The following is a 12,766-nucleotide window of genomic DNA, read 5'->3' as shown; positions in this document are numbered from 1 at the left end:
GCGAGAGCCATTGTCTCCCGATTAAAAATTATACTAAAAGTCACCAACAGATGGTGTCTAAAGACTACGGCCTGTGGAAAGGTCAAGCACTTAGTAGTAAAATGCTAAGGTGAGTTCGCGCTTTTGGTCACGTGCCTTCCTCGGTGTCTGCTAGGTGTCATTTCCGTATTTCATGTTAGGATTAGACGCCCCGAAATTTATCTAGACCTTTCTATATATTTCTTAAATCTAGGGCTAAAACCAAAGTTCGTAAAAAAGGGTACTATAAGGTTGCCTCGATCGCATGGTTTTTTATCAAAATATTACGCCTTTTGCGTTGCTAGCTAAAATTGTGACGTCATCCAGATGATATCGTATTGAAAATCAACGGAAGCTCATCTGGGTGACGTCATCAATTTTAACTCGGACAAAAATTTTTTTCAAACTTCTTCTTGGTCGAGACCCCTTGGGCTAAAACTGCCATATTGGCTATAAATTGTACTAGCCGGCAATTAAAGGAATGTTTGATAAATTGGGTAAAACTAATTTACAGATGGAAATTAAAAGTAAATAAGGTTCTCTGAAAGAAAAAGAGTAACTTTTTTGGAAAATTTTTTCAATATATTTAAACGTATTTTACCTTTTTAGTGAAAGACTATTCCTAACAAAAAGAAAACGGGGATAAAATAATTTAGTTAAATTTTATAATCTTAAATCAAGAATGTATTTATTTATACATAGGTTTTTAGCCTTTCTCTCAATCCACCCGTTGGTCCCCCCAGTACGCTCCTCCACTTAAAATATAACAAATAGTCCCGGTATTTCATTGGCTGCCTAAAATATACGTCACCTAACGCGATGGTAATCAAACGCCGGTGACGTTTGGTCTTCCCCCCCGCGCGAGATGGGGGAAAGGCGTCAACGTGCCGGCGATTGTCGCAACATAATCATTCTTCCTAAATATAAATAAATGCATTCTTGCTTAATTGTTATAAATTTATCTTTATCGAGAAATATTGCTTTTGGTTCGAAAGGTTTTAAAGCAAGTGAAATAGCTTTTTTCTCAATGGATGTCGCTAGCCTCAAAATCAAAAGGCGGTATTAATTGGTACGTCAATAACATTAATAACAGTTATTTTAATCATTCGTTTTTACACGGGTTATATAATTTAGTTTAAAGTCTACTTAATAAAGTATAAGTTATCTAATTATAATACTCTACAATGGCTCTCTGTGACGTTATCATTTGGCTATTTTCAATGTTAGCTTCCTTTGCCATTAATAGATGGCACAACGTTCTCCACTAAAAACGCATTAAAAAAAATTGGATAGATTCATGGCCATCTCTAATAACTAGGGTCTTTTCATAATACAGGTGGCAAATGATAGAGCCGACCGTTGATATTATACACGGTTTTAAACTGGTATCAGTATTTATCGAAGGGCTAACCACTTCCTAAAATTCTGCACACCGATTACAGTCATATTAAATTGAGTACAGCCTTTTGCAATGCTAATACTGTAATCAGTTTCGTAATCCCATTAGTACCGTCAAAGCTACAAGTTTGTACACCGATTGCGGACAGTTAACAACCTCTCGGAATTTATCTGAGAATTAAATCTTTCTATTTACTCTAGCGATAACCGGTGCAATTAGATTAAGTTCATAATCGTTTCGAATATAATTATGTGTAAAAATTAGTTTTATCAAGTGGTAACACTAATTTGCGCAACGGTAGAACTATTCTGCTACAATTATTTCTAGCCAAATTTTCGCTAGGAATTTAATTATTAATTTCTAAATTTTAAAACCCAACTTTCTCCAAAGGTTTCGAAGGGAAACTTTATAAAATTATTAAATGGACTAATTGTAACTTTTACTAATAGACGTTTAAAAATTGTAGTTATCTACACGCGTCTTTCGGAATAAATCACGTGTTAATATGCTCCAAAATGGCTTTTTCCAACCCTTAAAGGGGCTCCAAAGTTCGGTGGCTAAAAAAAAGAAAATTGAGCATGCTTTTCATTCTCCCCAACCCCTCCCTCGGCTTTGGCAGAGGCGGGCAGAGTCACCCTTAAATTTCGCACGTTACTGACTTTACACACATTTTGCCACCTTTAAACTAGTTGTAACTATTGTTTGATATAACGTATGACCGTGAATTCCTTTCCACGTTCTAATTTCGCTAAGATCTATCGAATGACAGCAACGAAAACCCTGTGCTCCTTCAGGGAAAGTTTTTTTTTTATTCAAGGAAGAAAGGGGTGATTGAGTCTGAGAAGACCGCGAGCCCGGCGAAACACCATCCGATTAATCAGGGCGAGATATGTGTAACGGCCACGCCAACGGGGGGATACGTGGGGACAGGGATGGGGACACCCGTGGCGGAAGTATTCCGACCACCCGTTGGGGAATTGGTAGTCGTCCGCACACGACCATCCACAAACTCTGCCTCCCGGACTCCTGGGATTACAGGAGTGAACCACTACTCCCGGCTTCAGGGAAAGTTACTTCGCCGCTAGGGGTCGCAGCTCAAAACGTTTGGTGCTGCGTCACTCTCCATTATTTCCTTATTATAAAAATGTCCATATTATTTGTAACGGACCATTTTTTAATTTTAGCCAAAATTTGTGCTCTTTGAAACACTGCACCACCCTTCACTTTCCATTGAGAAAAGGAAAAAAGTGATTGTCGTCTGCTTTCTAATGGTAATGATATAATTGAAATCTTAAAAGTTGTATCTTGATGATGTTAAATCCTTATGCTAGATATTATCATCTTTTATGGTAAAGTTATAAATGATTGTTGGTTTCTGGCCTTAAAAAAAATTTCAATATAATATTGTTAATTGTAAAATTTTTACATTGATGTTTTTTCTTAAATAGGCCAAGGTTTGAGCTTAGAAACTTAAATTGTTTGTGTCCAGGGTTTCATAATTACATAATGCTCAATATGCCATAACAAAAGTTTATATTTATCTCCTTTGGGAATCTTTGTATTTGTAAACATGCTCATTTGAACAAACCAAAAAATTACTAAAAAATATTATTATGAAAATCAGCTTTGCTGAAGGGGATATCCCTTAATAAAGACCATATTATTATTATTATTATTATTATTATTATTATTTTCCATTTCTTAATTTTGCAGGGAGTTAAAAAAAATAGGTTTTACAAAAAAAATATCAACAAAATGAAAAACCTATTCCAGACTGTATTTGAGGGATTTTCAGTAAACAGTATTGTATAAGGTTTTAACGTGGTGTGATATTCCAGCTGATTTGGTTAATTTTACTGTTCTGATATATCTTAATATTTTATTTATGATAAAATCCAGGTGGTAAATAGTATGGGAAATTGTGGATTTTTCCAACCTGGCCAATGTGACAAATAGTGGACAGTATATTTTTACGGGGAAAAATTGCAAAAATTATACAGCAGAGGGACTGATTTAGATATTTCAATCTACTTCTACTTTTTAACTATTTTTTGTTGTATTATGCAAATTTAAAGTATTATGTATCATTTAAAATTTCAATCAGACTAGTTTTGTTTTTAGCTTTTTACATGCAATATTCCTTTACTAGCCAATATTGTTTGGTTTTTCTATATTTTCCACTATTCACTACTGGCCTGGACTTTAATGAAAAAAGTCACCTTTTGGCAACACTGGTATTTTGTAGTTATGTGACATACACAAATGTTTTTCGTTCTTTTTCACAGATACCACTGTACATGTAGCACTGCGAAGATGACCATGGTACCAAATGGTGCTGAATTCTTTATTAAGGATGGACCTGAAAGTGGTAAAAGACTTTCAACAACGTCTTCACTTGATTCATGGGATACGTTTTTAGAACATGATAGCGAAGGTTCACAAAAACCTTTAACTTTACCAGAATCATATAATGGTACAAAATATCCCACCGCTTCACGTTTTGCTAGCCCTTTGTATCTAAAAGGAAGTAATACAGATACCATGAATCAGAAAATGAGTTCTAGTAATCGACATGTTTATAATAAAATCGCTGTGAGAGAAATTGGCCAAGGTATTTCTACGAGTACTTCCCCTAGCAGTGGAAATATAAAACAGTATCAGACCAAATCGAAAAACCATGAAATGAGTCACTCAAATTTTGGTACTGGAGCTACTAAAAGGAATATGAAATATTCGAAAAATGTTTTTAATGACGGAGTTGCCATAAATGGAGAAATGAATTGTTCAAGAAAAATTCCAAAGCAACAGATATCAGGAAAATACAACTCTTTGCCACCAAATTCGTCTCTGCTTGATAAACAACCTTATTCAAAATCACCAACTGTAGTTGACCAGACAGAAAAAGTTAAAAGCAAGCTATTATCTGTATGGAACAATGTCAAATATGGTAAAATTTTATACTTGCATATATATTTCACAGGCAGATTGTTTTTAGTAAAAATACTTGTAGATTCAAATTTTTTTTAAAATAACTAACAACCACTTCAGCAACAGTCAATGATTTCGGATAAATTATTATGATATGATAATCAAATTGCCTAGGTCAAGCGTTGGGGCATATTCTTATTCGAATTGAATTATTCTCTTTTCCTTTCTATTTCCAAGTTCTGGGAATGGTACAATTAAGAAGCAGTTGCCTATAATCCAAAATCATGTTTCAAATTTAAGTATGAAATACAATTCCTAGTGTTTTGAAAATTAAAACTTTGAATTTATGAAGAAAATAACTTGAAGAGTCACTTAGGCAGTCTTAAAAATAAGGTACTGGTATCAGGCAAGGTCCAATACTGTTTCTTTCAAGCTATTACAAGTTAATGAAATGCAATAATGTGGTCTCACCTGGACATATTGACCAGTTTATAATTGTGTGCCAGTTCATTTTAAATATTTTTTAATTATAAGTTTTAGTTCCATATACGTATAATTAACTAAACGTAACTCCCCATAGCTTATGGCAAGGTTAATTGAGTGAGAGGTCAAGCAGCATTTGTAACATTTCCTAACATCCCTCAGTATTGAATATTTTATTGCGTTGACCTTTATGTGGCTCTATGAAAACTGTAAAGGCTAATTGTAAAACTGCTTTTACCATCAAAATATTGACAAAAAAATATATTTAACAATATTCCATCCTTATTTTAATGGAAATTTTTTTATGTTTATTTTTTTTTCATAGGCTGGAGTATTTCAACCAGATCCAATTTCAGTGTTGAATCACCAACTGTACTTCTTGGACGTGTGTATCATGAATCTGACCATGGTAAGCAATGTAATACTTCTACTTATTTTAGCAAAGCTGGAAGAATTTTTCATCAAATGTGGAATTGTATTGGGCTATATGTAAAAACATTGGGGGCTTCACTAACTGGTGTCTTCTAAATCAGCTATTGTAGGTCATTGTTCATATTTTTTTTTTTAATACATAAAAGGCCACAGAATCGTTTGACTAGTCTTTAAAAACATTTAAAACTGTTTATATTTAAATGAAAAGTAAATCAATGAAAGAAATTACTAATACCAAAAGTGACATAATTACAAAAGTGTGACAATCCCTGTACTTTCGTATGCTAAAGGTTTAATGAATGCTCGACTCGAGATCGACCACATAAAAGACTATTTATTGTCTCCTTTCTGGATCTTTTTTAGTCTATGGTATTATATTGTAGGTAGATGGCGATAGCATCTCCACAGAATGACGAAAAATCAAAAAATACACTAACTTTGACCAGTGCTACTTAGTTCCTCCGTTCCTCACTACAAGGCGTTATTTGTTGGTTTTAACTTCCTTCCCTCCCCGAGGCATACTTTCTATTCTCCGCACCTAACTTGTATTTCGCTCGTAACATTCATTAAGAAATAGGTCTAATTGACACACTTTTGGTAATTGTCACTTTTGCTAAAACTTAGATCCCATAAATGATTATTTTGAATGAAATAGTCCCAAAATGAACTTTATTCCTGAATATTATAATTTTAATAGATTTATTAGGAACATCTTTTAAGTACAATACTTTTTTACAAAAGAATCCTGGATATTTCACCGTGTAACCTTAAATTAACACAAAAATAATTTAAACAATTACAAAAAGTAATTGGAATTGTTTATTTCAATAACTTATTACTTGCTCAACTCTTGCATTGATTTTAAAGAAAGTGTTTTCCTTCTCCCCCTGTTAAGTTTTACATTTATGCGAACTATCTTTATGCTTGCAACTGAAAATAGTTGAAGGTTTTTAATTTAATAAAATGAATTTGCATAATACTTATTTAAGGAAATTAAAAAATATGGGATGTCAAGTCTGGGAAACTATGAAGAATTGGAATGTATGGGAAAATATGACGAAAAAACAATTTATTTGGTTATTTTAATTATGATGACCCAAGAAATGTTATTTCACTGCATTTGTTTTTAAATTTTATATAATTTTGTTCATCCAAAACTACCTTAAAAACCAAGAGTGTATTCAGAGAATATGATGTTGCAATTGTAGCCACTGTTATCAGAAGGTCTTACGTCTAGAAAACTAAACAAATTGTTATAAGATTGAGAAAAAACAAGTATTAAATTACTAGTATAGTTTAAAATAATTGATGATTTAGATTTCAATATGTGGTCATAACATATTTCAAGGACCCTCCCCCTATAACAACTAGTAACGCTTGTACAAAGTGCTTCTCCCCTATAGTGCATTTCCTAATGCCACTGGTTCTCATAATAACTCTATTTACTAATAATACATTCTTGATATTTTACAGTTTTTTGTATGTTTGCATTTCTTCAAACTAATTATTTTTTTTTTCAGATTTGACTAGAACTTCCAAAATGGAAAATGTGGTAGTGCTTGGTCGACCAATGAATTCACCTAAAGAAAATTTTAAACTAGACTTCAGTAGTCGAATTTGGCTGACATACCGAAGAGACTTTATTCCTTTAGCAGGTTCTAATTTAACTACAGATTGTGGATGGGGATGTATGCTTAGAGGAGCTCAAATGCTAATGGCCGAAGCTTTGGTTTGTCATCTCTTGGGCAGAAGTACTTATCTATATATAGCTTACTTAGACAGGGGTTGTACACTTCTGCAAAATCTTGTATGATCTGGAAATCATAATTATATTTTGTGTTATAACTTACTTGGGCAATTTTAGTAAAATGGTTTGTACAAGGTTTTGAGTGTTAACCCCTTAATGTTTAATTCACCTAAAGAGAACTAAATTAAAACCTTTGTATTTTAGGCTGGCGGTGTACTAGTACTCTTCAAACGGAAAAAAGTGAAATGTATCACAGGACCATAATTAAGTGGTTTACTGATTCCCCATCTAGTTTGTGCCCACTTTCATTGCATCATCTTGTTGATATTGGTCGTCAGTTTGGCAAAAAACCTGGAGATTGGTTTGGTCCAGCAAGTGCTGCACATATAATAAAGTAAATACGTATTTATTTAAAAAGACAATTAACAACTCAGATTTTGAATAATTTTTTAAAGTGTACACTTTAAATTATATTCTGAAAATCAAAAAAATTTCATGGTCATTAGTGTAATGTTATTAGTTGGAAATATCTACCTGTGAAAATTGACTCTGCTTTTTCAATGTGTTTTGTAAGAAAATATTGTGAGGTGGAAATACATCATTACAGTAATGATAAATATGAAAGTTATTGTGGTCCATGATTTTAAAAGTATAGTTAAAATTCCATAAGAATAAAAGAATTAAACATGGAAGTTTATTTCAATTTTAAAAAAGTTGAATTAAAAGTTATATTGTTCAATTTTTAAGAAATTTTAATTATCATTACAATAGTTTTATAAAAGTTTGAAATTTTAAATTAATATTCTTACACATTGTAATTTCTATACTTTACAAAGGTAATTGAAGTAAATGATGTGGTAAATTTTGAGCCATCTATACTTCCATGGTTTATTGTAAAATTATTGCACATTGGAAACGTGCAAAGATATAAATATTATATACTTCTGGTATTGGTTACAGCTTATTGCAATATGTGTAGGGAGCTGTTGGCTCGAACGCGTGGCATGCAGGGCTTGCCACCACCCTCCTACGCATTGTAACCCGGCCACCTGAATTAATGGCTTCAAAAGTCGCTTGACGACTTAGGCCTAAGGTGGTGCCTTGGGTATTAGCCTAGCTGATTATTATTAGTTAGCATGTATAGGATGCTTGAAATAATGTTTCTTCCCTAATTCTCTTGAAGAAGGTACAGAATTACAGATAAATTTGTTTTATTAGAATTTATAGTTTAGACCTTAAAATATTTCTTAACCAAGACCCATTTCAAAAATTCAGCCTTTAATGCAGGATTAAGTTTATTGTAGAAAAAAAACCGCATTTAACATTACAATGCCTTTGGCATCATATTGATAGAGCTTCAAAAATTTCAGATTGGCTGTTGAAGACGCCTCAAGGACTAATCCATTATTAGATAAAGTGTGTGTCTATGTAGCACAAGACTGTACAGGTAATTAGTTTATTGTTATCCATCATTTGGTTAAAATGAATTTACTTAACATGTTTTCTTTTAATTATCAACAACAATCAAACGAAGTATGGTATTCAATATTCAATTTTAAGAGGAATAAGTATACACAGGCAAAAAAGCAACTATAGATTACAGATGAGTTGGGCCGGCTAGTTTTAAAGCCTGAGTAACTCCACAGACCTGATTAAAAAATATAAAATTGAAACCCAACCCAGCCCGCTAAAATTATCTTTTTCGAAAATCCAACCCATCCCACCAAATTTGAAACCTGACCCAATAAACTAGCACTTTTTATTTTTATAGCATACGCTTGTACTAAAGCCCGTCTTTAGCGGTCCCAAAAATCATCTCTACTATAGATGGTACTTTTATGTCTTACCTTAACACGCTCTCTGTGATCTATTATTATTATTCCCAATGTTGTTAAATAAAAGTACCATCCTAATAGTTATTTTTAAAGCTGAAACTCTTATTATAAATCTTTTTGCTTTTTTTTTGTTTGGGTTCCCTACATTGACCTTTTAGTAATGTTTGTTTCTAATTTAGTTTTCCAAATTGTGTTAACATTATTTTTTTATTTTAATAATGCTAATAAGCTATTTTTATCAAATGCATTGGAACAGAGGCTCTAGGTGCTTTTCATTGTAATTGTATAGGGGGATTTAAACCACATAGGAGGGTTGGGGCTAGCCCTGTCACAGGTCACCACTAGTGTCCTTACACTAACTATTGCTTTAAAACTTCTGAAACTTTTTAAACATCCATTTTCCCTTAATTTTTCTTGTGCACATGGAAAATCATTTAAATTGTTTTTTATAGAAATTATATTATATTTTGAGTTATCAAACACTTGATAAGAATGTTTTTCAAAGCCAATAACATTAACAGTGTGGGGAGCTCAATCCTTCTCTTGATTATGGCCTATATTGTTCGAATTTAGACATATTACCCAAACTTTATTTATTTATTTTTTTAAATGCAGGATTTTTAATTAGAACTCTTTGTACCTATGCTACCATTATCAGTTTTCCTTAGGTTTTACCTTATGGAAGTGTTTAAAATTATTATTGAAATGTGTTTTTTGTTTCAAGTGTATGAAGATGATATACTGAATTTGTGTACTTCACCCTCACATTTGTCCAAGTTTCAAACTTCGCGTTTATCATCTATACATAAGGAAAATGTTGCTACAGAAATAATTGAATGGGCGGAGGTTGTTCACTCCGATGCTGAAGATCGATTACCAACGCCTCCGGTATCACCTTTAACAAGGACCTGGTCCAACCCATTAATTAATTCTTCTGATCTACAAGATGGAAAGTCATTGGGTCTTGAGGGTGAAAATTGTAGTTCTATTCCAGCTGATATGAGACCTCTTAAACACATGCGAAATGTTTGTCTCGGAGACAAGTGGAGAGGACTGATTATTTTAGTACCAGTTAGACTCGGTGGTGAAAAACTAAACCCAATTTATATTCCTTGTTTAAAAAGACTATTAGCGCATGAGAGCTGTTTGGGAATCATAGGTGGAAAACCAAAACATGCTTTATATTTTATAGGATTCCAAGGTAGGTCTTATTCCATATTAGAGTTATTTATAAGTAATACCAAAACTAATTTATGCAAGGAAGAATCTGGGGACGCAGTTTAAAGCTCTGGTGTTATCAGTTATACCAATGCACCACCACATTTCAGGCACCATCTTGATTTTAGGTGTAGAGCATCATCTTCTGAAAGGAATACGACACATTATTCATTAGAATTATCAAGGCCCCCCGAAGTTTGAATTGGGCACAAGGCCTAGGGCCCATGTATTCAGCACTAGACAACGAAGCGAGAAATCAAAAGTAGGATCTACGCTACCTGGTAGAGAAAAAAAGCAAATCCTTCCCCTCACCCATGCACCAATACTACCTCTTGCCATCTATAAAGCAGTTTGCGGTAGCATGCATTGGGGGATTTGTGCATAAGTTTTGGTATTTCAACACCAGGTAGATTCGTGTAGCCAGTTTTGCCAGTCATTAACCTAACGTTAAACTCTATTCGTTTCAAACTTAGGGGAGCCTTGATAGTCTTATGGTATTATTATATTAATTATTATAAATGTATTTTAAATACATTATATTTCTTACTATTAATTACATTTTGTATATTTTGTTTTTTATGTAATATATAATGTAATTTTAATCATTAATTAATAGTATAAAAAGTTAGAGATTGGGAAAATTTTGTGTTTGTAAAAATTGCCATTGTTACTAATTTTGATCTCACTCAATAGATGGAGCATCTGAGTCTTCTAAAAATAAAAAAAAATGGTAGAACTATATGGAAACTAAAACCGAGTTGTTTCCCAGTTCTCTCTTACGTAAATTGGTTCTTGGTAATACCTGTTTAGTATTGTTTTAGTAAATCAAAGATTATTTTTATACAGAAATTTGTATAAAAGATTAATTTGGTTTACTGAACTAATTTTTATGAGATTTGTTTGTGGTAGAACATACATTGTAAAATATTATTATAACTTGTATTATCATTTATACAATGAATGTTTGTTATTACACCAAATTTGATAACCTGGATTATGCTATTTTTTTATTCCCAGCCATTAGCTTAAGCAGGATAGTGTGGAAAATACTTGTCTTAAAAGATATATTATATTTCTGGTATCGCCTTTAGTGGGAGTGAAAAACCTTACAGGATGAGGTTGCCGCAGGGGTAGGCTACGCAAGGCTTTAGCCTGCTTTTTATTTTACTTGTGGGCCCACGAATCAATTTTAATAGGCCCCTCTTCATGTTAGTTTACGGAGACCAAAGCCATGCAGCCATTTACCTTCTGAAAAATAGTAAAAGTCTGAAAGAGGACCTACTTTCAAGAAAAAATATTTGCCTTCAGCTCTTCAAATCCTGGCGCCCCAACTCTGTTTGGGTTATAAACTTACATTGTGATATTTGGTATTACACTTATGATAGTCCAATTTCAAATTCTACTTAGAATTGCCATAATGTGTATCTGCTTGCCTTTGTGTAAGCTGTATGTTTAATCTTCATTTTTTTAGGTGACAAACTAATACACCTAGACCCTCACTACTGTCAAGAAACTGTTAATTTATCAGATTTCTCCTTAAACGTAAGTATTTTCATCTATTTTATGAGCTGATCATTACCTTTGTAGTGTGTTTGTTTGGTTATGAGTTATTTGGCAGTTGGATTTCCAAATTAGAAATTTAAATTTCCCCCATTTTCATTAAATTATTTTATATCTCTTATGTGTTAAATGTTTCTTTTTATCTAGAGTTTTCACTGTACAGTTCCAAAAACCATTCCTGTATCAAAAATGGATCCTAGTTGTACTATAGGATTTTATCTTAGAACACGTGAAGACTTCCATGAATTTTGTACTAGCATAACTCCAGTAAGTGTACATTTTTATACCTAACATTAACTAAATGGCATGGAAATTAATCATGGTAATATTATAAGACCTTTTTAAATTTGAAGTTCTGGTCAATTAACATACATGCAGCCATTAATTTAAACTGCTTAGTTTTTTCTGTTAATCTATATTAACAGTATAAATAATTTCCGGACTTGACCGAAACAGCTGTGTTGTTTTAAATATTGAATCTGGCTTATTATGTTAAAATTAAGTAAATTTCTTTATTGAATTTTTTTTTTAGCTTCTAACACCAGGAACAGAAGATATGGAATATCCAATGTTTGTTTTTAGTAAAGGATGCAGAAAGAATATTTTACCTGATTTAAATTCCCTGCAAGATGAATTGCAGTTTATTTCAAATAATAGTAGTTCAGACGATGAAAGTGATGCCTTTGTTCTTCTGTAAATTTTAAAAGTATGGTCAATATAACCTTTTTATTTATTATGCAAAAGAAAGTAAATAAATAGTTGAAGTTTTAACTTTTGACTTCTTTCTAATTGGTCTTGGAAACCTTCACCAAAAAGTGCATTTGAACCTTTTTGACAAATGCCCATTACAGAGAAGTTCATGAGTAGGAACTCTCTTGCCAATTAGAGTGAGGGATGACATTGTCTGCATTAGAGGAAATGTATCTTAAAAATTTGAATCTATGCCATAGTTTCTTCAGTTATTCGTTAATTTTGATCTCTAGAATGCTATTTTGCACATTTTTTCCTTAATGGCTCAATTTAATTATTAATCCACTGCTTATGTTTATAAATCGAGGAAAAAATTCATAATGGTTTGCTTTGATATTTCAAAATATTGAGGTTACAAATTTCAAATAGGCTACAATAGTCAATATAGGAATATTG

The 12,766-nt window shown here is 32.5% G+C and overlaps 1 protein-coding gene across 5 annotated transcripts in view; it reads left to right on the top strand.

Annotated features, from left to right (window-relative positions):
- Window positions 1-12,391, top strand: part of Atg4b (Autophagy-related 4b) — a 40,604-nt gene extending 28,213 nt beyond the window's left edge. The window contains exons 1-10 of one of the 5 annotated variants that reach the window (XM_090177094.1): window positions 2,626-2,688; window positions 3,703-4,364; window positions 5,154-5,237; window positions 6,781-7,011; window positions 7,212-7,401; window positions 8,378-8,454; window positions 9,567-10,043; window positions 11,532-11,602; window positions 11,768-11,887; window positions 12,153-12,391. In XM_090177094.1, the coding sequence (XP_090033220.1) occupies window positions 3,731-4,364; window positions 5,154-5,237; window positions 6,781-7,011; window positions 7,212-7,401; window positions 8,378-8,454; window positions 9,567-10,043; window positions 11,532-11,602; window positions 11,768-11,887; window positions 12,153-12,317 (2,049 nt within the window). In that variant the 5' untranslated portion in view covers window positions 2,626-2,688; window positions 3,703-3,730 and the 3' untranslated portion in view covers window positions 12,318-12,391. The other 4 variants (XM_090177095.1, XM_090177097.1, XM_090177098.1 and 1 more) reach the window with 4 other exon arrangements.
- The last annotated feature ends 375 nt before the right edge of the window (window positions 12,392-12,766 follow it).

The sequence above is a fragment of the Leiobunum rupestre genome, chromosome 6 (genome assembly GCF_980474605.1).
Source record: "Leiobunum rupestre chromosome 6, qqLeiRupe1.1.hap1, whole genome shotgun sequence".
Lineage (NCBI taxonomy): Eukaryota > Metazoa > Arthropoda > Arachnida > Opiliones > Sclerosomatidae > Leiobunum > Leiobunum rupestre.
Note: the sequence above shows the minus strand (reverse complement) of the source record. Positions and strands in the feature narration are given on the sequence as shown.